The 25,617-nt window shown below is 62.0% G+C and overlaps 3 protein-coding genes across 7 annotated transcripts; 1 reads left to right on the top strand and 2 right to left on the bottom strand.

The window, feature by feature from the left end:
- Positions 100 to 12,728, top strand: SNPH (syntaphilin). 5 transcript variants are annotated; one of them, XM_021416557.1, is made up of 6 exons: positions 100 to 969; positions 1,732 to 1,780; positions 7,258 to 7,335; positions 8,061 to 8,261; positions 9,317 to 9,466; positions 10,478 to 12,728. In XM_021416557.1, exons 3-6 carry the CDS (start codon positions 7,292 to 7,294, stop codon positions 11,580 to 11,582), a joined length of 1,500 nt encoding a protein of 499 aa, XP_021272232.1. In that variant the 5' UTR covers positions 100 to 969; positions 1,732 to 1,780; positions 7,258 to 7,291; the 3' UTR covers positions 11,583 to 12,728. The 5 variants fall into 5 exon arrangements, with proteins under 5 accessions (XP_021272232.1, XP_021272233.1, XP_021272231.1 ...); XM_021416558.1 differs by lacking the exon at positions 100 to 969 and adding an exon at positions 1,578 to 1,643 and having other exon boundaries at positions 8,160 to 8,261; XM_021416556.1 differs by lacking the exon at positions 100 to 969 and adding an exon at positions 1,578 to 1,643.
- SDCBP2 (syndecan binding protein 2) lies at positions 12,824 to 18,669 on the bottom strand. The gene is made up of 9 exons (XM_021416560.1): positions 15,749 to 18,669; positions 15,101 to 15,168; positions 14,903 to 14,996; positions 14,631 to 14,743; positions 14,351 to 14,512; positions 13,888 to 14,063; positions 13,642 to 13,813; positions 13,360 to 13,451; positions 12,824 to 13,254 (listed from the first exon to the last, which is right to left on the bottom strand). Exons 1-9 carry the CDS (start codon positions 16,071 to 16,073, stop codon positions 13,200 to 13,202), a joined length of 1,257 nt encoding a protein of 418 aa, XP_021272235.1. The 5' UTR covers positions 16,074 to 18,669; the 3' UTR covers positions 12,824 to 13,199.
- On the bottom strand, positions 18,885 to 20,370 carry FKBP1A (FK506 binding protein 1A; the record flags this gene model as incomplete). Its single annotated transcript, XM_021416562.1, is given in 3 exon segments — positions 18,885 to 19,016; positions 19,451 to 19,603; positions 20,258 to 20,370. Coding segments are annotated over 2 exon segments (242 nt in total), but the record flags the coding sequence as incomplete, so codon positions are not given.

Here is a 25,617-nt window from a genome sequence, read left to right as displayed (position 1 = left end):
TGCCACCTCGCTTTCCTTGGGGCTCCTCTTTGCTGTGATCGCCTTCAAATGTCGAAGGGTGGATGATGCTGTCCTCCTGCCGTTCCAGGCCTTTGTGTCGGTTACGTCGCTGGGATCCCAGCCTTGCTAACGTGGTGCTCCCCATGGAAGGGATGGATCGTGCTCCTCTTGCTCCTCTCAGCCTGGAGGTGGCTCCTGAATGCTCTGCACCCAGACGTGATGGGGTGGGGCCCATGGGCATGGCAGTGCCCCGGGCACTGTGTGTGTGCTGCAGGCAGAGACAGCCACAGCGAGGAGTCGGGAGGGAAACAGCAAAGAGAGCAGGTCAGGGAGGGGAGGAGAAACTATTTCTTCCCCTTGAAGGCGCCTGAAATAAGTGTGCATTGCAGCAGAGCTGCTGCCTGCACCACGTCTGCCATTGCCATTCCAGTGAGAGGAGCTTCGGTGGCAGTCGATGTGAGAACTCATTACTTTGCTCTTTGAGGGAGAGAGGCTGTGCATTGGATTCACCAGGAACCGCAGAAACAAAAGGAGGCTGGAGGAGAGCGGGAGGCAAGCAGGGATAAACTAGAGGCAGATTGGCGGGATATACATACATTGCAAGCAGAATTCTGTATGGCAGAATAAACGAGGTGCAAAGCTTGCTGGAAATAGCAGGGGAAGAAAGACTGGAGTGTATTTACAAGACAGGTTTGTCAGAATTCCAAAATAACCGGCTGGGGAGTTGCACACGGAGTCTGCAAAGGCAGAGGAAGCACGGCGTGGTGGCGAGCCGCTGCTTTTACATGTGCAGGGGCTGAAACGTGGGCTTGGTTTTCCTCCTTGATCAGGTGTGCTCCGAGGTTGGGCCCTGCTGCAGATCCGGGAGCACGTCCTGCTCTGACCTTGCCAGCACACGAAGCGTTTCCTTCCGTGAATCCGTATGCACATGCGGACGGGTAGGAGCCAACGCACACAGCTGTAAGCTCGGTATGGGCACATCGACCTCGCTGCGCTCCCCTCGCTGCAGCCAGATCGGAGCTGCAGCACCAGGCCGGTCCCTACCGGTGGGCTGCCGCGATTGATGCGTGTGATGGGGGGGGGGCGGGGGCAGAGTGCAGCCTCTGGCCCCAGGTGCAGCTCCTTACACCGCTAGGGAAGGCTCAGCCGGCCCTAGACCGGAGTGTGCGGGGAGCACCGTGGGGAACCACGGAGCGCTCCGTGCTCGTCAGTTCACATCTCCCATCGCACTGAGAGCCCCGGACCCGAGCCCCGTTTTCCCCGCTGCCGCAGCCCCGCTCTGCCGATCCTCCCCGCTCCGCTCCAGCTGCCACGAATCGAAGCTTTTTTTTTTTTTTTTTTTTTTTTCTAGACCCAAACGCTGATTTGGGGGCTGTGGGGGGGGGGGAGGCACGGCGGGGACGGAGGGGTCTGGAAGCCCGACTTTTTATTTTTCCTGCTTTTTTTGGTGGGGGAGTTACCATAGAAACCAGGGAAACCCCGCGGGGGGGCACCCGCGCTGCCGTCGCTTTAAGAGCGCAGAGGAGCGAGAGGCAAATTACGCAGCTGCGAGGCTCATCCCTCCCTCCCTCCCTCCCTCCCTGCCAGCTCCATCCCTCCCTCCCTCCCTCCCTCCGCCGCCGCACCCATGGAGGCCGGCGCAGGTGATGGAGGCCGCGGGGTGGTGTGGGGGGGTCCCGGCCCCGCTCCGTGCCCCCCCGCTTACCGCCCGCTCTCTCCTTTCCCCTCCAGGTCGCTGAGCCCGGCGCTGCCGCCCCCGAGAGCCGCGGGCCCCGCGCAGGTGAGCAGGGAGGGGACAGCGGGGTCCGATCTGGGGGCTTGGGGACGGGGGGAGCTGCGTGTGCCGGGGGGGTTTAAAGGCAGAGGGTGCTCGGGGAGGGCAGCGCGTCAGGCCCGCAGCACAGCCGCATCGCAGGCAGCACACCCCATGGCACGCACCGGACACACGTCATGCGTGCTCCAGCCCCGCACCGTATGCAGCAGCCCCGCACTGCACACGCCTGCACCGTGCCCACAGAGCAGCAGCGCGGGCACTGGAGCCCCAGTGCTTGCACCGGGCCCCTGCAGTGGGTATTGCACGTGTTGTGGTCGCCGGCCCTGCAGTGCATCCCCACCCCACGCACCAGACCCACCCTCGATGCATCGTACCCATATGACATGCGTCATACCCATATGGCATGCACCAGAACCCCACTGCATGCACCAAACCCACCCTCCATGCACCAGAACCCCACTGGGTGCATGAGCCCCATCCTCCATGCACCAGCCCCGCGCCACATGCCCTGGACACACCCTGCGTGCATGCCCCAGACCCACACCTGCTCCATGCAGAGCCCACTTGTGCCTCCCAGCACTGCGGGGCACTGCAGGAGCTGGAGCTGCTGTGCAATTGAGATTTGATTATTTAATGGCTTAAAGCTCCATCTCCGAAGGGATACGGAAAGCATACGAGCAGATTGATGAGCTCCTTTCCTCTTCTCCCTGCAAGGTCAGTGCTGCCTGCTTGTCACATAGGAACCCGCTGCCGTGCATTGGTCGTGCCTATAAAACAGCAGCACTCCCAGCTTGCTCTGGGTAATGCACGGGCTGTGTCGTGACCTTGTGCAGGTTGGTTGTGCTGCAGGGCTTCGGGGTCTCTGCCTGGGTTCAGGAAGGGCAATGCCTGCAGACGTATGCCCTCGGTGGGGAACATTGCAGCAGGACAGGACAGGAGACGTGGCACGGTGCTAAATGTGACATTGCAGCGGCACAGGGACCCTATTTAGGGTGGGTGGAGGCGAGGACAGCCCCACCACTGCCACACTGAGTGTGTGCTGGGAGCGGGGGGCGGGGGGGTGGCTGCTGTGCTGGAGACTGAATCCGCCATCCGTATCTCTGCCTTTCTGCCCTGACGGAGCGCTCTCTTCTCCCTCCCGTGGGGCTGCGTGGGGTGGTGGGAGCGCTGCGGTTCCCTGGCACCCGCAGCTGTGAGTGTCAGGTCCGGGTGGCGGTGCCGCTGTCTGGCTGCGAGTGCCGCAGGGTTTGTCACGGCGCTGTCCTCGCGGGAGGGATGAGCCGCAGAGCGTGGCATCCGGCGGTCTCTGTTTTCCTGCAAACTCCGGGCGTCAGCTCAGCGTTTTGTCACAAAACAAGGGAGAATGAAAGGAAAGAGCCCTGTGTGAGAGAACAGCTCGTAGCAGGATTGATTTTGCTGGTGGTGCTGAGTAAACGGCTCTGCTCTGGCCCCCGGTGTTCTGCTCCAACGTGACCTCGAGCACTGTCCAGCTGTCTGTCTGTCTGTCTGCAGAGCGAGGCCATGTGTCCATCCACCTCCCCGTTGGCCCCACATCCACCCAGCTACATCCCAGTCCCTTCCATCCCTGCCCTGATCCTGGTGCTACCGCTGTTTTCTGGGCCGCGGTGCTCTGTCCCAAATCGAGTCTGTGGCTGTTTACTGTGTTTCACGCTTTATTTTTAGCGTGAAGGGAAAGCAAAGTCAGCGCAGAAAAGGCAGTGAGGGCTTCTCCGGAGGTGGCTTTGTTCCTTGTGGAAGCAGAGCTGTGATCTGCTGCCCCAATTTGTTCTCTGCATTCATTGGGGATGTCCGTGGGGGGCTGACGTGGCCCTGGGGGTCACGCTGGGACAGCGCTGGGGCTGCTCGGGGTCCACGTGGCACAGCATTCCTGTGCAGAACGTGGCAAGGGAAATGAGATGTGGGATTTAGGTGGCTCTGAGTGGGGTTTGGTGAGGTGTGCCGGCCCCAGAGGGTTGTATTGCTATGCTGAGTGGTTGGTGCTGCTCATGGGACGGATCCCGCTGTGGTCCAGCCTCGTATGGGGCCACTTCTGCAGCATTTTGGGGCTCTGTGTGACACGTGCCAGAGGCACCTCGTGGAGCTACGCCTGGTGGCTGTCCCAGATCACCAGGAGCAGTGGTGGGAGTGGGACGGACCCACCCAGCAGGTGGGCAGGGGGCATCCCAGAGCATCCCATGGGGTTTGGCACTGGGCAGCCATGGGAAGCCCAACAAAAGAAGCAGCGGATGGGGAAAATGGGAAATCTGAGTGGATGGGGAAGGCACCGCGGGGACAGGAGGAGCCAGGTTAGCGCTGTGCCAGGAGCCTGCCTGTGTGTGCTCTGTGCGAGGGCAGGATGAGCTGGTGGGGCAGGGCACGGCTGGTCCTGCGGGGATGGGGGAAGTGGGGCATCTCAGGAGTGTGCAGAAGCAAAACCCCTGGAGGAAGGAGCCGAGGGTCTTCAGAGGCGATGGTCACGCAGGAAGCCTAAAGAGCAATGCCCATCCAACCCTAATGCTGTCCATCCCTGGCACAGCCTGGAGGAGCGGCACCGTTCCATCCTGAGGTGTTTCCCTGCGGGGCACTGACCCCAGAACCAAGGCTGAGCCCTCACCTTGGCAGGGGGAAGCCCTCCCCTGCAGCACGGGGCTGAGCTGTGGGTGCTCTGCCCGCCCTCCTCGCTTCGCTCCATTCCATTGCACAGTCTCCCTGGGGGGCGGGGGGGGCTGTGCCTGGCACCGCTGCCCGTGCACCGTCAGCATGGAGCAGAGTGCTGCCCGCTGCTGAGCGCAGCAGATACAGAGTGCAACCAAAGCAATGGCAGCTGAAAACACCGGGGTGAGGATGGAGGGAGCACCGGCAGGGTGCTGCGCCTTGGGAGCAAGGTCACACTGGGAGCTCTCTGGGGGATTTTGCTGTTGGTTGGTGCGAGGAGACAGCACTGGAGCTCTCAATGGGCAGCCCCATCCCGCTGCTCCCTGGAGCTGTGTTTTGGCACGGGTGCAGCTCCAGTTCCTCCACTGCACACCGCTGCTCCCCGAACCCCCCAGCATCGCTCCTGGTGCGCTTCCTCGCATCCCTCATCCTGGAGAAAAGATGAAAACAAAGTGAAGGAAATCAGCTCCCGGCTGGGGTCAGGATCCTGCAGGAACCCCTGAGCTGCTCCAGATCCGATTCCCCTCCTGATGCCCCAGATCCTGACATTCATTTTTAGGGTTCTCGGTGTTGTGCTGCTGTGCCCTGCCCATATTGGTTTGCCTCCCACCTTGATGTTTTTATGGGATTTCTTCATCTTGCCCATCTTTGCAGCTTTGCTCTGACCCCTTCCAGTTGCTGCACTTATTGGGTATTTTCTCCCATTTCAGCGACCTGCTCCTGATTCCTCCTTGGCTCTCCCTGCGCCTGCCATTGTCTTCCTGGCTGGAGAATGCACAGCGCGCTCGGGGACGCGCTCATTTATCTTTGAACGCTTTCCATTTCCTCTCTGTGTGTTTTTCCTAATGCCTAATGGACGAGCAGCCGGAGCCGCTGCCGTGGGCCGCCTGCCACCCAGGCTGGGAAGCTCCCACCCAGGCTGCAGCTCTGCCTTTCGGCTCAGGCCAGGATGCGGGTCCCACCAGCAGAGTGACACCTCCATCCCTTTGCTATTTCCCCCCCAAATCCCCGGGTGGGCTCTGCAGCAGAGCCGCCAGCAGGCGCTGAGCGTGCAGGACGCAGAGAGCTGCGCCGCGTTTCCCTCTGTTGCGTTTCAGATCCGATCAGATCACATTGCCTTTCCCATTCCTTCACGGCGAGGTTCTGTACCTGCTTATCCGGGTTCACACGATTGCGCTAATTGCGAGTGCAAATAAGCAATTATCTCCGCCCTTAGAGGCGAAGCGTGCAGCGTACGTGGGAAGGAGGTGCTGGTCTGTCTGTCTGTCTGCCTGTCAGACCTGCCCGTCCTGGCAGCCCATGGGCACGGTGGGGAGATGGAAGCAGCCCGTGGATTTCCTGAGAACAAAGAGCACCGCGTTATCGCCAGCAATGGGAACCGAGGCAGCGTGGTGCAGGAGGGCACTCAGGGGCCTGAGGAGGGCAAACATGCACTGAGGTTTTTGTGCGCCCAAGCACCCGAGGGCTCCCTCCTGAGCTGAGCCGTGCTGTGTGCCCATGGGGAATGGGAAAGGCAGGAGAGGGGATGGGAGCTGGCAGTGGGAAGAGCAGGAGGCAGCCAGGTGCTGTGGGGCAGGCACGGACCAGCACGCAGCGCTCGGGGCAGCGAGGGGACGAGGAGTTAACCTCTGTGGCTGCAAATCCCACAGAGCTCAGCCCGAAGGCAGCACGGCAGCGATGCACAGGGCCAGGCTGTGCTGCAGCATGCACTGCCGGGGGCCGGGCTCTGCTGGATGCTGATTCACGCTGCTGCATTTGCAAAGCCCCGTGGCCTCGTGCAGCTGATCTGGGAGCTCTGATCCTGCAGCACAGAGCGCTGCTGCCCCTTCCCAGGGCTTCCCCACATCCCTGTGACCCCCGCAGTCCAGGGACTGGACCCCTTGGTGTAGGGCTTGGGCTGCTCTGGCTCATTGAGCTCGTTGTGCCCTGTGCTGGGGAACAGGCAGAAGTGAACGCTGGGGAAAAGAGAGTACTCTCAGCGTTGGACAGAGGTTATCCTTGGGGGAAACAATCTGAGATTTCTAACACAAAAGGCCCCATCGGGCTGGGGCTGGCAGTGCTCCCTCCTCCCCTCTCACCCCACTTCTCTCCCTGCCCTGGCTCAGAGCCCAGGCAGCACTCAGCAGTCCCAACCACCCATCGATTATCAGAGGGCCCATTGCTAGAGCTGCTCTGGGCTGGAGCTGCTGAGATCTGGGACAAATGCAGCTGGAATGTGCCAGGATGGGAGGGCTGTGCAGTGCCTGGCATGCTGTGAGTGACATAGGGCAGCAGCGCTGCTCGGTCCTATGGATGTGCAGAGCTGATGCTGTCCATAGTGATCCTCCTCTGCAGCAGTTCCATCCCCACGTGGGCCCGGAGCTGCTGCCTGCTTGGGCTGCAGACCTCGGGATCTGCCCTATTTATTTTCAGGCAGATGGGATCTGGGCTTCTCATGGGATTAGCTGCTGCTGTTGCTGCTGCATCACGCGGGGATCTGTGCTTCCTCACCTGATGTCACTGATGAATGGGCAATTCAGATTTAATTAATGAAGAGCAGGTGGCCTATAGCAGGGGCAGCAGTGTGGAGTGGGATGCAGCGAGGAGCAGGAATGGGGGTTTCTGCTTTAGGAATGTATGTGCAGGTGCTGGTGGTGCTTTGCCTTAAGAGGGAGGAAAGCCTCGGCCCTGGGCGCAGCACTGTGACACTGCTGGGCCATGGGATCACAGCACAGTCCCATAAAGGTGACCCCAAGGACTGGATCAGTGCCTCACACAGCGGCTGGCGGGCTCTGACCATGCTGGATTTCCCCATTTGATCTCCTCTCTCTGTTGCTTTTCCCCTGCAGTTCCCCCGCGCCCAGGACCCGCGGCACCGCGGCCATGTCTCTGCCGGGGAGCAGACGCTCGTCCACCGGATCACGAAGGTGAATACGCGCAGGGAGCAGCAGCGGTGCCCACCCGAGGCCACAGCAGGGCAGGGAGCAGCCCGGGGATGCTGCTTTGAGGATTTGAGGCGTTGCATGTCGCTGGATGCTGCCCACAGCTCCCCGACCCCGCATGGAGCACCCCCAGCACAGCACCCGTCCGTCTCTGTATGTGTCTGCCGCAGTCGGCACCAATCTTGCAGTTCTGGGATCTGCTCCGTGGCCCCAGGATCCGTTCCTTCGTCCCAGGTTCCGCCCTTGGTCCCATCCACCAAAGGCGGTGCCGGTGGATGCCCCCTCCCCACACAGCCCTGGGATCGGGCAGCGATCATTGGCCCTTGGAAAGGCTCTCCTTGAGCTGCAGCAGTAGCAAACAATTGTGAAAAAGAGAGGAAAGAAGCATTTATTCCCCTCCGAGTGTTTCCATACCCTGGGCTGCAGTTTTTCAGTTCCCATCTGCAGCCATCACCAGCAGAGAAGGGGCAGGTGTGCCCGTGTGTGGGTGTTCTTCACCCCATCCCACTTCCAGGACTCTCTCCTGGGGTCTCCCAGTCCCTGGGCATGGGGATGCCATGCGGGTGCCCGTGGGATGGAGTTGGGTGGGTTTGGGATTCGGGCCCCCCCCCAGCCCCACCTTCGCGCCCGTCGCCGTCTCCGTGCCATTTTGATCCCCGCTGTTTGTTCTGTCCTTTTGTCTTGTGTGTTCTCGGTGCGGTGGTTGGCAGTCGCGGGCTTTATGGACGGAGTGGCTTTGCCTCCTTCTTTAAGTCGTCAGCGCCCTCAGCCACTCGGCCTGAGACACAGCCTCTTCTCCCTGCCTCCAGGCGCCCCTCGCCCCCCGGGAGGGACACCTACGGCACCTCCTCGCTGAGCAGCAGCAGCAATTCTGGCTCCTACAAGGGCAGCGACAGCAGCCCCACCCCAAGGTAACCCCTCACCTGCAGCCCGGTGGGCACTGTCCCCCTGGGGGTGCCCCGGGCAGGGGGAGCAGCGCTGGCCCCGGTGCCCGCGTGCCATGGGGCAGGAGCACAGGGGCTGCAGGATGAGGCCGTGCTGCTGTGCTCGGAGCTGCCGGAGGGGCTGCTGAGCCCCCACCATCGCCACAACCCCTCTACCGCTGTCATTCTGTCTTCTCCCCTTTGTCACCCTCCTGCCAGCTCCGTGCCCATCCCTCCTGTCCTGGCTGTGGCTTGTGCGCTGCATGCATTCCTCCTTCTGCTCCCTGGGAATGCTGCCTATGGGGCCTTTGGGGCAGAAGGTGCAGCAGGACTGCGTTTGTGGCTGCCCACGCATTGCTCCGGGCAGTGAGGCTCATCCCTGGGCTGGGGCTGACCCTGCCAACTGCGTTCCAGCTGCTGGAGGTGGCATCGCATCTGGGAGGAAATGAGGGGGTCAGCCAGCAAATGGAGCTGGGATGGGGTGGCCACAGACATTGCCAGGCCACCATCCTGCCTGGCTGCTCCCGACACATCGCTTCTCTCTGCACAGATCTGCGGGGCTGCCTGCACGATGCCCGGCAGCTTTGGGCTGTGCCATGGCAATGCACGGGGGCTTTGCTCTGCTGCAGTGCACAGAGGTTTCGGACCACCCTGCTGCAAGGTGCAGGGGCTCGATGCAGCCTGCTGCAAGGCATGAGCATCTGGAGCCATGCACAGCTCTGTGCCTGCTCCCTAGCCGAGCACGCAGCCACAGAGCAGCAGCCTCTCTCCTCCCCTCCCTCCCCACCCTGTGCTTGCTGAGCTGCCCCGAGCTGATGCCCAAAGACATCCATCAACCTCAGCTGTGCTGGTGGCAACACAGTGAGGGTCCAGAGGTGCTGCTGCAGCCCAGGATGCATGGGCAGCTCAGACCTGCTCCATCGTAGCCCACCCCACTGCACACCTCTGGGACAGACCCCACTTTGGGGCCTCCATCCACATGGTACATTCCCCATGCTCCGGCCATGCAGAGATGCAGCTGGGTGACAGCCGTGTCCCCACAGGCGCTCGGCCAAGTACAACCTGTGCAGCGACAACCATGGCATCAAGCCTCCGACACCCGAGCAATACCTGACCCCGCTGCAGCAGAAGGAGGTGTGCATCCGGCACCTGAAGGCCCGCCTGAAGGACACGCAGGAGCGGCTGCAGGACAGGTAGGTGCAAGGTTGTGGGGCTCCTGTGGGCACACGGCTCTCACTTTTTAATTTTCCTCAAATCTGAATTCACTGCCACGGTACGGAGCAGCTGGCGGGGCTGCAGAGCCTGGCAAGCTCGCCGGAGCTGACTGCGCTCTTCCCTTCGTGGCTGGTTTTTCTCTCCCACGGTTTTTCTGAATGTCAGCGTCACGCAGCGGCTGAGCTCCATCTGCTCCCCTGGGGGCTTAGACACATCCTTGCTGCCCTGCCAGCTGCCACCCAGCCACCATGGGTACCCGACGTCCCCACACAGCCCTTAGAATCACAGATCACTGAGGTTGGAAAAGAGCTCTGAGGTCCCCAACCCACCCCACTGTGCCCACTGACCACATCCCTCAGTGCCACATTGCCACAGCTCTAGAGCACCTCCAGGGATGGTGACCCACCACCCCCCTGGGCAGCCTGTGCCAGTGCATCACCGCTCCTTCGGAGAAGAAATTTCTCCCAACAGCCGACCTAACTGTCCCCTGCAATGTGAGGCCATCACCTCTCCCCCTGTCACTGTTACCTGGAAGCAGAGGCTGATCCCACCTTGCTCCAACCTCCCTTCAGGAGCTGTAGGGAGCAGTGAGTTCTCTCTGAGCCTCCTCTTCTTCCTTCATCGAGGTCGGAAAAGAACTCTAAGGTCATCAGATCCAACCGCCAGCCCATCCCCACCATGCCTGCTGCTAGAATCACTGAGGTTGGAAAAGACCTCCAAGGTCATTGAGTCCAACCACTATGCCCACCAAACTGTGTCCCCATGTGCCACATCCACCCCTGGGAGCTGGCTGGGCATCACTGCTGGGGTCCCTGGGCGCCTGGACCAGCCCTGGATCCCAAATGTGGGTTTTCCTGGGCGGTTTCACCCTAAATCACCGCTCTGAACCGCCATGGGAATTGCAGGGCACGTGTGTGCTTGGCTGCACGGCATCCTGATCCCGGCGGGGCCCGCGGTGATGCCGTGTGCCTGCCCCTGTCTTGCCGCAGGGATGCTGAGATCGAGGACCTGAAGACGCAGCTGTCGCGGATGCAGGAGGACTGGATCGAGGAGGAGTGCCACCGCGTGGAGGCCCAGCTGGCGCTGAAGGAGGCCCGCAAGGAGATCAAGCAGCTGAAGCAGGTGATCGACACGGTGAAGAACAACCTGCTGGAGAAGGACAAGGGGCTGCAGAAGTACTTCGTCGACATCAACATCCAGAACAAGAAGCTGGAGACGCTGCTGCACAGCATGGAGGTGGCGCAGAACGGCGCGGCGCTGAAGGAGGAGGGGGCCGCCGAGTCGGCGGGGGGGTCCCCGGCGCGTTCCCTCACCCGCAGCTCCACCTACACCAAGCTGAGCGACCAGGCGGGCGGCGAGCGCACCGCGGGCGGATCCCAGACCATCTCGGTGGACGAAGGGGCCGACAGCGGCTTCGCTGGGGGGGACGAAGCCCCCGGCCGCCCGGACTTGTTAGAAGGGGGAGAGCCCTGCGGGCGGCTGCCCCCCAGTTCCACCTACGAGAAGCTGCTGGGGCTGCGGGGCGGCGTGGAGGCGGGCGTGCAGGCCAGCTGCATGCAGGAGCGCGCCATCCAGACGGACTTTGCGCACTGCCAGCCCGACCTGGACACCCTCCTGGAGAAGGTGATGAAATCCCAAGCGTGCAGCTTGGGCAGCCCCACCTCCGTTTGGGTGTCCGAGATGGAAGACGTGGCGCCGGGCTGCGAGCTGCCGAACCCCGCCGGGGCTGTGGACCTGGAGCCCGAGGATGGGGAGGTGCCGCACAACCCCGCCGTGCAGCAGCCCCGCAGCGCCAGCCCCTCGGTGACCATCGCCTGCGCGCCCGAGGAGGATGCGACAGCGGAGCCGGGCTGCGACGGCGCTCCATCCAAGAGCTACTGGAGCCGCCACTTCATCGTGGATCTGCTGGCCGTGGTGGTGCCGGCCGTGCCCACGGTGGCGTGGCTGTGCCGCTCGCAGCGGCGCCAGGGGCAGCCCATCTACAACATCAGCTCGCTGCTGCGCGGCTGCTGCACCGTGGCCCTGCACTCCATCCGCAGGATGGGCTGCCGCGCCGTCAGCAGCCCCAACCCTGGGGGAAGCGCGCAGCCCTGACCCCCCACCCCCGCCCTGCACCCCGTGCTGCTCCCCTGCCCACCAAGGAGCCGACCGCTGATTGTAGAGCCCCGTGCTGGGGGACGCGGCGCTCCGTCCGCTCCGCTCCTTGTGCAGCCCCCAGGGGTGGGGGTGAAAGGGGCACGGGGTGGGCGTGCTGCTGCTCTGAGCCTTTGTCCCCAAGGATACCGAGGGCCGGGCACGGTGACACGAGGGGTGGCCAGACCCTGTCCCCGCGCACGGCTCTGCTCTGCGGTGCTGGGGATGTCACCCCCCGGGGTCACCCCATGGCACTTTGCTTTCTTTTCGGTTGTCCTCGCACGGACCCGGGGACATCGCTGCAGGGGGAGATGGCGAGGAGGCGCCCAGCACCGGGGTGGGGGCTGCGATGGGGCTGCAGCCTGGCCCCATCCACTCCCCCCGGCATGCTCCTTGCTCCGGGTGCAGCATCGCATGACGGGACGTGCAGGAGGACAGAGGGAACCCCCGGACATGGGGGGTGGAAATGGGATGGAACTGGATATACCTCACACCCGAGCAAGGCTGAGCCGCCCGCAGCGCCGTCCGTCCCGTTCCGTTCATTCATTTGCTTTGCACTATATTCACTTTCATTTCCTTTTGGTAAAGTTGAGGCCCTGGGACCGGGTCTGGCCGCTGTGGAGTGGGACTGGACACCCTCTTGGTTTGGGTGCATCTTTGTCCACCCCTCCCAGCCCAAGCCCCATTTTCCCTGGGGGGGGGGGCCTACTGCAAAATGCCTTTTTTTTGTTGGGGATGGGGGGGAGTTGTTTTATTTATTTCTTTCTTTTTGGGAAAGCAAAGACAGCAAAGATTGGTCAGCGGGGGCTGCCCCCGGGTGTACCGAGGGGTCCCAGCCCCCAGCGCGAATGTCTGCAGCTTCCTCGTGACTTGAAGCAGTGGTGTCCCCCCCCCACCACAGGACGCTGTGCCCCGCGTGCCCCCACAGCCCCCAGATCCATGGGGTGGGGGCTGGTGCCGCGTGCGGAGTTTGGGGAGCAGCGGTCGGAGCGAGCGGCCCTGGGCTATAACCTCTCGTGCAATGTATTTGTGGATCCGTGTACGCGTCTGTCCGACTATCCAAAGCTTAGCCAAGAAATAAATGTAACGTTATATTTGAAAGACAAATCTATATAATATATTTTTTAAATACAGAAGTGGAAAAAAAAAAAAAGAAAAAAAAACAAACCCAAACAACAAAGCTGTAACCCCCCCCCCCCCCACCTTTCCTCTTCTCTCGTTTCCGCTGTCCTGTACTGCGGTGGATGTAATAAACGTCGCTGGGTCTGTGTCTGCTTCGCTGGAGACAGCCTTTGGCATCTGCCCTGGGGTGGATATGGAGGGCACCGGGACAGGGGGGGGGACAAGGGGACAAGGAGAGGCTCTGCGGGGTGGGGACACATTCCCTGTCCTCGGTCCCTGTGCTGAGAGCTAGGGGATGCAGGATGGTGCTGTGCCATGAGCTCTCATGGGTTCCTTTTTGGGGGCTGAAGGGTACCTCCAGTTTTTCCTTTGAGCCCCCCTCCCCTCTTCCAGGCTTGCACATGAGGGTGCCCACACCGGCGCCTGCCCCCAGGTGCTGGGATGGCAGCGATGGCATCAGAGGTCGGGGATGGAGTGGTCCATGGATGACTTCACCTGTCCCGCCGACAGCCTGCACACAGGGAACGGGTCAGGGGGAGCCCCAGGGTCCCCTGGGGGCACTGTGGGGCTGGGGGGTTTGATAGGAGATGGGGGACAGGGGGAACGTGGATCTCACCGTTTGACCATGTGTTCATAGATGACGGCAGGGATGATGGTCAGAGTGATGACATTCCCTGCGCCCGCCAGCACCTCCATCAGCTGCTTATCCTGTGGGTGGGAGGACGATGACACAACCCCACCTTGCACCCAGCCCCGTCCAACCCACGCCCCCCAGGGCAGCAGCACCCCCCATGGCTCCACAATCTGCACCCAGAAGTCCTGTACCAGGTGTGGGGATGCCCTCGCTCCGGGCAATTGTGCCACGGGGACAGGAGAGGGGACACAGCTGCCCCCGTACCTTCATGCCGATGACGTTCTGACCGTTGACCTCGCAGACGTAGTGGTGGGTCAGGAGCCCGTTGCGGGCGGCAGAGCTGTCCTTGGCCAGCGACACGATTTTCCCCTTCTTCATCACAACACCCACGTGCCCGGTGCTGTCCTTGTGCACGGTGACGGTGCGCTGGAACGGTCTGCGGGGACAGGGGGTCAGCGCCAGCCCCGCACACGGTGGCACCGCGCGCCCACCCCACCCGGCACCGCTCACCTGTCCCGCACCACCATGACGATCTTCTCCGGGGACGCCTTCTTCAGCGCCCGCTGTGCCTTGTCGCTGCTCCAGCCCGCGCAGTTCTTGCCATCGATCTGCAGGATCTGGTCGCCAAAGCGCAGCCCCACCAGCGCCGCCGGAGAGTTGGCCTTCACCAGCTGCACGAAGATGCCCTGGGGACACAGCGAGGGCAGCGATGGTGTGGGGCCGGCACCGGGACCGGGTGGCCGTGCTGAGCTTTGTGCCATGCTCTGCCACGCAGCGGTGCACCACGCCGTGCCGTGCCACGCAGCGATGCTCCGCGCCGTGTCACACCGTGTCACGCAGTGATGCACCACGCCTCGTGCCGTGCCACGCAGCGGAGCATCGCACTGCGCCGTGCCGTGCAGTGCTGCACCTTGCTATGCCATGTGGCGCCGTGCAGTGGAGCACCGCAGCCCCCCACCAGCCCGACCCTCACCTGGTCGATGTTTTTCAGCTGCAGCCCCGTCTTGCCCCGCTCGTCCTTGCAGAGGTGGATCTCCCGCACACCCGGTTTGATCTCCGCGCGCCGCAGCCCCGCACTGTTCCCGCTCAGCGGGGCGACCAGCTGCCCCGGCAGGGACCCGACGGGGGTCAGCGCCTGCAATGAGGCCGGGATCAGCAGGGTCATGGGGCCACGCATCAGCCCTCGGGGGATGCTGTGTCCCTTCCCCGGGCAGGATGCGGCTATGGGAAGGGACCCCCACCCTAGAACCTACAGTGCTGCTGTCTGGGAAGAGGTTTTTCTGGATCTCTTCGCTGGAGAGCGCCAGCCCCATGTAATCCTCCAGCTCGGCCAGGTTGGGGTACAGCGCGGGCGGTGCAGAGGGCTCTGGGGACACAGAGAGACCCACGGGATGAGCCAAGAAACCCCCAGACCCCATCCCCTACCCATGCACCGAGCTGCTGGGAGCCTCAGCTGAGCCCCCACCGTGTGGGCACCCCCACGCCCCCACCCCAAACAGCCCCTCGGCTCCACACCCTGCATTACCGGTGCTGGAGGTGACCTTCGGCTTCTCCGGGAGCTTTGGTTTCTCGGTGAGCACCGTGGTGGCGGGGGTGCCGACCCCAGCAGCTGCCTGCGCCTGGGGGAGATGGGGTTTGCTCGAGGCACAGCCCCTGCCCTGGGGCCGCCATGGGCACCCAACGGGTCTGATCACCCCCATAGTGCTGATGAGCAGACACTGACCTGCAGGACCTGGTGGCCCTTCATGTCCTCCAGCGAGGGGTAGAGCGTTGCCATTGCTGTTGCTGAGCCTAGGGATGGGATGGGGACAGCGTCAGGGCTTTTTAGGGCTGGGTGCAGTGCCCCAAACACCCCCCAGGGACCCACGGGGCTGAGCTTGCCCTGCTCCTGGCTCCGTGTCCCAGCCATCACCTGCACCCTGGGGCATGACTCAGGGCTGTGTCACCGGGGCCACCACCTCTGTCACTTCCCGGTAGCTGGGGCATGTGCTGGGCACAAGCACAGGCACGAGCATCCCAGCAGCCGCCGTGCTCTGGGGGTGATGTGCTGGCTACCCCAGCCACCCACGGCGGCTCTTCCAGTTTCCCCAAACTCATCTGGGGGATGTCTCCATGGGCAATGTCCCCGTGGGCAAAACCCCTCCATCACTGCTTCTTGCTGCCCTTAACCCCTCCACCAGCTCCCTCCACCCCATGTCCTGCATGGCTCTGCCCCAAAAAGCATCGCCCAAACATCAGTGCCCACCTCCAGCCTCTGCTCCAAGCGCCACTGGAGCCAGGCAGGATCCTGCCCAGTAGCAGCATCCTGTGATTGGGGGGATGATCCCACAGACCCAGTCTCACCCCCCAGCCCAAGTCCCTCCAGACTCACCTGCAAAAAATTCCGGCTCCTCTGCGCTGCCCTTCACCTGTCCCCGTGCTTTTATAGCAGCGCCCATCCCCGGGGAGGGGCCCAGTGGCCTCAGCTGACAACCACCTCCCTGTGCCAGGTGGGGCATGGGGGAGGAAGAGGAAGGTGAAGGCAAAGCAGCTGGGCTGGCCCCAGGGAGGAGCACACAGCAGTGGGGATAGGGATATGGATAGGGACACAAATGGGGACACACATGGGGAAGGGGACCGCTTTCCATGGCTCCTAGTACCCAGGAAGGCACAGGGACAGGGCCCTGCACCTCCATGGTGGCCCCCACCCTTCCCATCCTCACCACCCCCAGGTGTCACCGTCACACTGCTCAATGTCACCACGGCCCCGTGCCCAGCACAGGGTGGGCGCAGTGGGTGCCACCAGCCCTGTGTGGGTGTCTGTCCCCTGTGACACCTCTCTGCGTGGGGCTGACGTTGCCACATCCCGCACCCATTCGTGATGGCCCCGTGGGAAAACTGAGTCAGGGCAGCGGGCGGAGGGTTGTCACCCCGGCACTGAGCCACCATCCCAACCTGTGTGATGCCACCGGACCCCGTGTCCCCACGCACTCAGGTCCTGTGGGTGCCCGTGGACGGTGGCACAGGGCCAGCCCTGATGCAGGGCACGGCTCAGCCCTGCGTGCCAGCAGGAAGCAATCTATTTTACCAGCATTATTTTTAGCCTGTGGTGCCCAGGTGCCCCAGAATGCAACGGGAGCAGCTGACGGGCGATAAGCACGGCCAAGAGTGAGCGCCAGGACTGCCCTGGGAGGATGGCACCTGCATCAGCAGGGCTGGGCTGGCCTCGTGGAAAAGGAGCTGGGAGGGCCCAGGTGCAGAAAGCACCCAGACTTGCTGCTGGCTGCAAACACATCGCAAGAAACCATGCACACACGCATTGCACGCACAGCACCTGCACACAGATGCAGCCACGCACACAAAAGCACACCCTGCTCGGGCACACACGCGTGCACACAAATACGCAAACACTCGGTGACCCTTCGCAGCACCCCGGGACATTGCCCCCCTTCAAAGAAGCTGCTGCAGAGCCCTGCAGACAGACAGATGGACAGGGCAGGAGGTGCAGCCCCAGGTCCTCCCAGCACTCCTTGGTCTTTATCTCCGGCCACAAAGCAATGGCACAGCCTGGCACTGGTTAATAATTAAAGCAAAAGGCTCTGCGGGAAGAGAAACCCAAGCTCACAGGGAGGTTCTGCCTAGGAGCAGCTGCAGCAAAGGGCAGGGCAGCTCCCTGCCTTCCTCCCCACACTGCCAAGCTGAGGATCCTGGAGCAATGACCTGAGCCTGGGGCCCAGAGCACTGCCCCAGCCCTGGGAGCACCTCGCTGCAGCTCCTTCCAGCCCGAAGCACCGGAGCAGCACGCATGCAGTGTTCCCAAACCGGGTGCTGTGGGTCCCAGGCCCAGGAGCACGGAGGGGAGGAGCTCAGCCCGCAGCGCTGCTCGCTCTCAAAGGCACCAGCCCCATAATATTCCCCTTTAAAAGCAAACTTTGAACCCTCTGCAGCACGAGGATTTGCTGCAGCCCCATTATCGATCGCAGCCAATGGAGCAAAGGCTGTTTACGGAGAAGCCGGGCGCTGGCACGGGGATCCAAGCAGCAGGGCTGGGGACCTTGAGCCTTTAATGCTACTGTACAACCCACACCCTGCAGCTGGGCGATGAACCAGGCACCCCAGCACAGCCAGCAAGAGCAGCACGCACAGCGCCAGCCACACACATCCCCTCGCCACCCGGCGTGCAAGCGTCAGCAGGAAAGACCAAAAAGTCACAGCTATGAGCTCTGACATCCAGGTGAGAAACCACAGCACGGCCACGGCCAGCCCTGGGGAGGAAGGGCTGCAAAGGAGCTGAACCGAGCAGGCACCACCACCAGCCCACGAAGGCACCAAAACCAGACAGATGCAAGAGGGCTTTAGGATCCCACTGAGACACGATCCGTGCATGCAGGCTGCTGGATGTGCACCTTCCAGCCTCCGAGAGGGGACGAAACAACTCGAGAGACACGGTCCCACGGAGCAGGAGGGACCCAGCAGGCTGAGGGCAGCGCTTAATGGGTTTGTGGTAAGGCAATTAGTGCAGGTCGGCAGGTCGCCGCCCCGCGTCCCTCCGTGCCTGGCATTGAGCCTCCCCCCCCCCCCCACCACCGAGGGAAGAACCTCCAACACACGGGGCTGAGAAAAGCCAGCAAAAAGCGTTTTTATTGCAGTCATAAAACTGGATACCTTGACGCGGTGGAGAAGGAAGTGAACGGCGGCGATTTCTCTTACCAAGTCGCTAGGCAGGGCCGGGGGGCGGGTGGGACAGCGGCGGGGGAAGCGATGCGTGGCGTGAGAGCAGCCAAGCGGCGATGACCAGCATCAGGGGCAGGAGAACTGGGGGGCTGCGCTCAGCCCCGAGGGGCAGCCAGGGTCTGATGTCTCCTTTCCATGGAAGGCAGAGGGGATGGGGGTGTTTTCTTGAGAGCTCACCCCCTCCAGCTCCACCACCTCCCTTGTAGCACCTCCCATTCGTCTGCTGTTTTCTTTTTTGTTTTAAAGCAAAGCTCAACGTTAAAGAGACTGAATTTCCAGGGGGTGGGGAGGCTCTGACGGCCCAGCCACCCCCACAAACCCAAAAGTGAGACGGCAAAGGGAGGAGGTGGGGGGGGGGGGGACAAGGGCCGAGCCTCCCCCATCCCAGAGCAGCCCCGTGATGCTGCGCTTCCCCCGCAGTGCGGGGAGGGGAACGCTGCTTCCTCGGCACCCCAGTTCCAGGTTAACTACACACATCCTAACACTACTTTGTTCTCCGCATCCATTCAGCCTCGACAGCCTCACTCTGCTATGGCTTTTGCAGCAGCAGCAATTTCTGGTTTTAAAAACACCGTAGAGATCTGCACCAAAACAAGGAACTAACTAACGGGTTTCCTTTTGTTCAAATGACTCCTAGCTAAGGTCAGCCCGTCTGCGTGCTACTGATAAAACGTAGTCGACACCTGGAACAAAAATAAGATTAAGAACTTGACCCAAAAAGAGTTGAGGTTTACGGCGTATAGTTTAAAAAGACATAAAAACACGATACGAGGAGGAAGAGTCAGACGCAAAGCTTAGTGACCAAAGGCATTCAATCAAGGTGTAAGGTTATACAATGAGTGTAGTGGACTATCAGGAAAAGCTCCGTACAAAGTCATGTGCACTCTTCTTGAAGCTGAGATTCTGGATTCCTCCATGTGCCAAACCTGTTTGGGGGAGAGGAGAGGCACCGTGACACAGCCACCCACTGCAGCCCGCGGGGACCGGCGCAGGAAGGAGCGTGGTGACCAAGGGACGGTCCCACTGCACGCTGCAAGGTTTGCTCAAAGCAGAAGTCCAGCTCTGCTGACGTGGGGAGCAGGGCCCCATCGTGCCCACTGCAGAACCCACGCAGCATGAACACAGCACAGAGGACTGAGGCACATCCAGCCAGCATCGCGCTGTTTCTGCGGCACGAGCGTGCTGCGAGCTCTTGCTCCTATCCCACAGCCATCCCCAAATCCCCAAGCCTCCAAAACCACAAACCTGCTCCCCATGCCACTACCACCTCCACCCCACCTCCCCGAGGCAGACAATGAGGGCTCGACCCTCCCCCACACCCCAGCAGCCCCCTCCCCCCAACACAGCTCCCCCTCCTTACCCGAGGACAGGGCGTTGGGGTGGGTCATTCCAATTTCATGAGCTCCACGTCAAAAATTAGAGTGGCGTTTGGTGGGATGATCCCTGGGTGGCCAGTGGAGCCATAGGCGTAATCTGGGGAGATGGTCATCTTCGCCCTCTGACCAACGCTCATCTGGGAGGAGGGACGAAGACGAGGATGTCAGATGAGCACAAACACCAGGTGAGCGACAGCGGGGGAAACGTGGAGCCGTGCCCACTCCTTTCCAAGGGCTGGGATGGAGCGGGGACCGACGCTGGACAAAAGCAGAGGGGACTGACGAGGGATAAGAAGGACATCAGCAGGGAAAGGCAGGCAGCACGGGCTGGAAAAGGAGCAGGGATGCAGCAGAGGGAGCAGAGCTGACGATGTCCTTCACACAAGCACATCCTAGGCCCGCCAGGCTGCTCCCTGCAGGCAGCAGCATCCCCGTGCTGCAGCGTGGGCACCGGCTCCCAGCGGCGCGGAGCCCAGAGCAGTCACGCACCCTCCCCACCCCCACCCCCGTGGCCCCACAGCCATCTCCAGCGGGAGCAGGGGGCCCGAGCTCCCCACGGCGCTCGCTCAGAGGTGACTCAGTAGAGAAATGTCAGCGCTGAGTCACCGGCGTGCCGTAGGTGTTCCTCGGCCCGGCCCTGCTCCGCTCCTGCCATCTGGCAGGTGGCAATGCAGAAGGTGATATTCACACCCACGCCTCCCATGACGGAGGGGGGTGGAAATCTGAAGGGCTGCACGCAGTGATTTCTGCCCACGCCGCAGATCCCCACGAGCCAGAGGGATGCCGGGCACCTGAGCGACTCCTTCCTCCCAGCCGCGGATCACCTCCTGCTTGCCCATCACGAACTTGAAGGGTTTGTTCCTGTCGCGGGACGAATCAAACTTCTTCCCATCCTCCAGCATACCTGGGGACAGAAAGGGGAGGGAGGGATGAGGCTCGTGACACGGGAACAGCCGGGCGTCCACGCGGGACAGGTTGTTACCCAGCAGGGTGAGACGGTCACCACGAGGAGCTGAGTCAGTGGGACTTCCCAGCGGCCCTGGGGAAACACCTGTGCGGGGCGGGGGGGGCCCCACCAGCACCTCCTGCTGCAGAGAGCAGGGCAGGAGAAGCCCTCAGGTGGGCGGCGTTGTTCCTCCCTGCTGCAGGAATCACTGCGTCCCTGCTCCGTGCTGTTCTCATGCAGAGAGAAGCCCTCCTGCAGGCTGGGACAGAGGACAGGCAGCAGACAGGGGACACCTCGCCCGTCCCAGAGCACCAGCAGCAGCGTTCTGCACGGCAGGGCATGAGCCAGGGCTGCTTTCCGTCCTCGAGCACACAAAATGCAGCCCGGGCTGCTGGCCTCCAGTCTGCTCGTGCCCGGCCGTGAGCCAAACAGTGCCCAGGAGCAACGGTGCCAAGTGGGGGCCACACCTGCCCAGGGCAGCCCCCGTCCCCCAGCACACACCACGTAGCGCAGGCTCAGCGGCACAGATACCCACAGGGCTAAATATAACTCTCCAGCACGAGCGAGGAGGAATTTCCTCCCTTCTCCGTGGTCCCTCCCTTGCTCCCTGTGTGACCTTCTTGGGGAATCTCACTGCTGGAGCTGCCTTATAGGAGCAGCGACGTGCCTGGGAGCGCAGCCCCGCCGGGAGCAGCGCTGTACCTGGGCGTTTGCCCACCCAATGCACAGAGCCCAGCCACGGACTCAAGGCAGCAGAGTGGCTGTGGCTAATGAACAGCACCGGAGGGTTTGTAATTTCAGAGCAACTGCTGCAAACGCTTCTCTCTTCTTCACTTCCCCAAAAAGCCCAAGAACTTGTTTTTCTGGCTGGAAACCATTCTGGTCTTGAAAAACAAACTCGTTGCCCTGTCCAGCGCTGCATGGGCCACGGTGGTTTTCCCTAAGCTGGCCGCAGTGTCACTGCCCAGGGGCAAGGGAAAACGCAGAGCATGGGACGCGCCGGCCGGGCTCGTGCTGCGGTGAGCAAAGTGCATGGACAGCAGCAGGCGTGGTGAGATGATGGATGGAGGGCGTGGGAAACACAGAGCATCTCACAGGCACCGAGGGCACTGAGCAGTGCCCATGCATCACACTGTGGAGCACGCAGAGCATTCCACAAAGCACAGCAGTGCTGCTGGGCTTGCTCGCTCGCAGAACGGGGCCCATCGTCCTGTCTCTTTTGGGGAGCAGAATGAAGCTTTTAATTCCACAGAAAGCAAAAAGCTCCCCCTGAATGGCCCCCAGCACTGAGCATCAGCACCAGCTCAGCCCGTCACCCTGCAGCCCTGGACTTTGGAACTGCAAATCTGGGGTTTTCTTGTTTCCTCTTTCCAGGATAAACCTCTTGGTGCTGAGCCTGCTCCCAGCCCTGCCTGGCACCACTCCCGTTCTGGGGACAGCAGCAGCAGGGATGTGGGCAAGGGAAGGGCAGTGGGTGCAGGCAGCACCACGAGCTGCCCCCAGGCTGGGCTGCAACGAGCCAGGGCAGTGCAGCAGAGGTCTGCCCCACCAAGGGCAGAGGCTGTGGCCACAGTTTCTGCAATTTCGCTTTGATGAAAACCACTGCGTGGGGAAACCAGAGGCCACCCACTCCCCACCTGGCTCTGCAGCTGAAGCTGCTGGGACCAGGCAAACAATCCTTGGGTGCCCACGGCTTCCCAGAGTCCATCTAACGAGCTGGTTCATAATGAACATAAAAGCACCATCAGCACTGCAGGCAACGCTGCAGATGCCTTGAAGGAGGCCACCGTGCTGCTTGCCCCTAGCACAGAGCTCACCTGCCCAAAGCTGGCTCTGGAGAGTGTCTCTAAGCCAGCAGCTCCTTGGTCCCAGGAGCGAGGCATTCACCAGCTGAGCTGCCTGCCCTGGCCCTGACCCATCTCCATGGCCCTGGGAAGTGCTGGCTGCACACAGAGCTTGCCCCGCTGCCCAGCACACAGCCGTGGGATGCCACGCCACTTGGCCATGACAACAGTGAAACAAAGATCTTGGAGGCTTTCGAGATGGCATCTTCATCTCTGCAACTTCCTCTGCCAGAGAGGCTCCCAGGAGACTTCTCCAGCCTTGGACAAGTAGGAGCAACCATTTCCTCCTGCCTGCCATCCCTGAGCAAGGAGATAACAAGATCTTCAATCTATTAGTAAGGCAAAGCATCCTCTGGCTCGAGGCAGAGCCCCAGACGCTGCAAACAGCCAGAGGCCAGGAGCAGCCGCCAGCCCACGGCACATCCCAGCTTGTCTGAGCTCTGCACAGGGCATCGCGGAGCTGGGAGACCCTACAGCACAGCCACCCTGCTGCCAGCAGCTCCTGGCACTCAGAAATACTGACACCAGGGAGGCTTGGAAAAACCAAAGTGAGGGGAGTGCAGGGCCCTGCCAGGACAGGATGCTGCCCTTCCACCACAGCATGATACAGGAGACGGGGGGGGGAGGGGGGGGGCTCCAGAGAGCATCCCCAGCTCCATTTGGGGCTGGCAGCAGAGCTATGCCAGGTCTCTGCCACACTTGGCAGGCAGTGGCTGGGAGACGCCGGCTGCAATGCACGACTTGGCTGCAATTCCCTTGCTGGGCAGGGACAGTGGAAAGCGGACGCACGGAGGCAGCCCCGCAGCCAATCTCCCCCCATCCACCCTGAGATGCCAGCCCTCAAGATGCGGGCACAGAGTGGGCAGACCCCTCTCTGCTGCAGCTGGAGAAAGGGATGGGATTGGAAACCCTTCCAAATAAGGGTTCTGCTGACCACTCACCGGCCCCATGGGACACAACCCCATGCTCAGCACGGGGCTGGGTGCTAGGGGAGCTGGCGCTGAGTTCTCACTCAACTGCTCAGCAGTTGCACAGCCAGTAGGAGAGGAAACGTCTTGCAACCGCAGGCTGCTGTCATACGAGTGCGGCAGCATCTCGAGAGCAATGCTAGGTGCTGCACAGACAGCAGGAAGAGCCCGTGGTGTGCCGAGCTGTGGCTCAGGCTGTGTTCAGCTGCACAGCGACGTGCAGGCACCGGGGGAAGTCCTGCCTGTCACTGCACTTCTGCCAAAGGAAGCCAGAGTTCTCCAGTGTCTCTCCTTGCACTGCACCGTGTCACATCAGACCTGCTCCAGTCCTGGTGCTCCCCAGCATGGCCACTGGTCGCCCAAGGAGCAATGCTGCATGGCCAGCTGGTTCTCCACAGCCCACCCACCCACCACCCTGCTCCCACCACTGGGAAGGTGGAGGTCCCAGTCCTCGCTGTGCTGCAGGGTGAACAAGAGCAAATCCCTGCTCCAAGCTGGCTACATGGCCTCAGGAGCCTGACGCACGCAGCATCAGGGCTGCTACCCACAATCAATGCATTTCTGCGCTCCGGTGCCATCCACCCATCACTCTGAGCAGTCTTGAATACACACGAGGACTTTACCCTTGATTTAGTTTCCTTAAGAGCCTTTTCCATCAGACCTCACATCAAAGACTTTTCCCAACGCCCCGCTGCGCCAGCTCTCCAGCAGCGCTCCTCTATCCCCCTGCGGGCTCAGCTCCCGCTGGGAGCACCGACACACCCAAAGCATTGCCAAAGATTTTCTCCCTGCCTGACCTGGGACCAAAGGAAAACGAAAAGACTGCCTCAAATCCCCCCCATGCGTCTCTGCTGCCACTGGGAAAATCCCAGCGTGAGCGACTGATGTCTCCTAAGCAGCAGCCTGGAGGATGCTGTGCTCACCACCTTCTTCCCCAGGCACTGCCCTCTCGTGCTCCCACACCAGGGCTGTCTGTCCATCCACCCAACCCACCCCTCTGTCTGTCTGCCCACCCCTCACAGCACTGGGATGACATGGCTGCCCTCACTGGTGCTGGGCAGTGGGGCAGAGGAGCTGCACAGGGGCAGGACATGCGGGCTGTGGGGCAAGGGGAGAGCAGTCCAGCACCTGCTCTACGCCCATTCTAACTAAGCAAGTGGACACAGAGCACCTGGAGAGGAAAGGACCCTCTGGGCAAGAGGAGCAAAAAAATGGATTTCGATCAAGTGACTGCAAATCTATAGCTCCCTGAGAGCCGAGCTGCTGCATGCCTGTTAGAGCTCACCGTGCCCAACGCTCCCAAGCTGGGGCTGGATTTCTCCAGCACTGGGTTTCTGCACAGAGCAAACCGCAGTCAGGGGCTGGATGCCACGCGGGGCTCACGATGGAGCCCCTGAGCCCACCGCTGAACACGCCATGCCGTTACTGCTGTCACTGCGATCGATGAGCGAGCCCCAGGGCTGGGGGAAATTAATGGTTTCTCAGATTTTTTGCTGGAGCAAAACTCCCCTCTCCGCTCACAGCGAAAGCTCAGGGCCTGCGGGCATTATGTGTGAACCAGGGGCTTTGATTTCGGCTGCCTGCCAATGCAGCAGGTCAGGGAGCTGTTTGCTGGGGGGGGGGAAGGGGGCTAAAGGCCAAAAGGAGACAATAACAACAACAAACAATACCAAAATAAATCAGAGAACCACTCCCAAGCACAGCTTGCTGCTCACTGCTGCTGGGAAGGGTCCGGCAGGAGGCAGGTCCCTGCACTGCCCTTCACCCTCCCACCCCTAAAGCAAAGCGGGGGGCAGGAACCCAGCCCCAGCGACCCCCCCAGCAGCCACGTTGGGGCAAGGAGTGGTCGTGCCCCCGCGTTGGGATGGAAGCGGGACCGGAGCTGGGAGCCACGGGGCTGGCAGCAGCAGGGCTGGCCCACCGAGAACCACTTGACTGCCTGCCAGCGTCCCTTTGTTCTTCCCCCGGCAGAGGAAACGGGGCTGCCGGCAGAGGAGGTGGCCGGGAGGGAGCGAGAGCCGCTTCCTCTCCTCCAGAGCAGGGAATTAAAAGGGACGGGGAAGGGGGGGGGGGGGAAGCAGATGGGCTGAGGGAGAGCTCAGACAGCGCTGTGGGAGTGGGCTCCGGGGGCTCCTCAGCAGCCGGGCACCTCACCCTGCGCTGCTGGGAGAGCAGGAGCCCGCTGCGAGCGGGGCCAGGCGGGTCAGCCGCCGCATCCCGGAGGGCCGCAGCCAACGCGGCGAGCTGGAGGGGCGGCTGATGGCGGGCGAGCCCCTCACGGAGCCCTGAAACGTTTTTGGGGCTCGCAGCGCAGAGCTCCGAGCACACGACGCGTGGAACCTCACCCACCTGGCTGCGTGCGAAGCCGGCCGGCTCGGCACGCTCCGGAGGGG

This window comes from Numida meleagris, chromosome 19, assembly GCF_002078875.1.
Source record: "Numida meleagris isolate 19003 breed g44 Domestic line chromosome 19, NumMel1.0, whole genome shotgun sequence".
In the NCBI taxonomy this organism is placed as follows: domain Eukaryota; kingdom Metazoa; phylum Chordata; class Aves; order Galliformes; family Numididae; genus Numida; species Numida meleagris.
This window is presented reverse-complemented; position numbering and strand designations above follow the sequence as displayed.

Bases quoted from the DNA above. Each gene is read 5' to 3' on its own strand.
- SNPH (XM_021416554.1), top strand. From the start codon at position 7,897: ATGGGGATGCCATGCGGGTGCCCGTGGGATGGAGTTGGGTGGGTTTGG. The intron at 8,262-9,316 runs GTAACCCCTCAC...GTGTCCCCACAG, and splicing joins GACAGCAGCCCCACCCCAAG to GCGCTCGGCCAAGTACAACC. The intron at 9,467-10,477 runs GTAGGTGCAAGG...GTCTTGCCGCAG, and splicing joins CAGGAGCGGCTGCAGGACAG to GGATGCTGAGATCGAGGACC.
- SDCBP2 (XM_021416560.1), bottom strand. From the start codon at position 16,073: ATGGGAAGGGTGGGGGCCACCATGGAGGTGCAGGGCCCTGTCCCTGTG. The intron at 14,997-15,100 runs GTCAGTGTCTGC...CATCTCCCCCAG, and splicing joins AGGGCCACCAGGTCCTGCAG to GCGCAGGCAGCTGCTGGGGT. The intron at 14,064-14,350 runs GTGAGGGTCGGG...CTGTGTCCCCAG, and splicing joins AGCTGAAAAACATCGACCAG to GGCATCTTCGTGCAGCTGGT.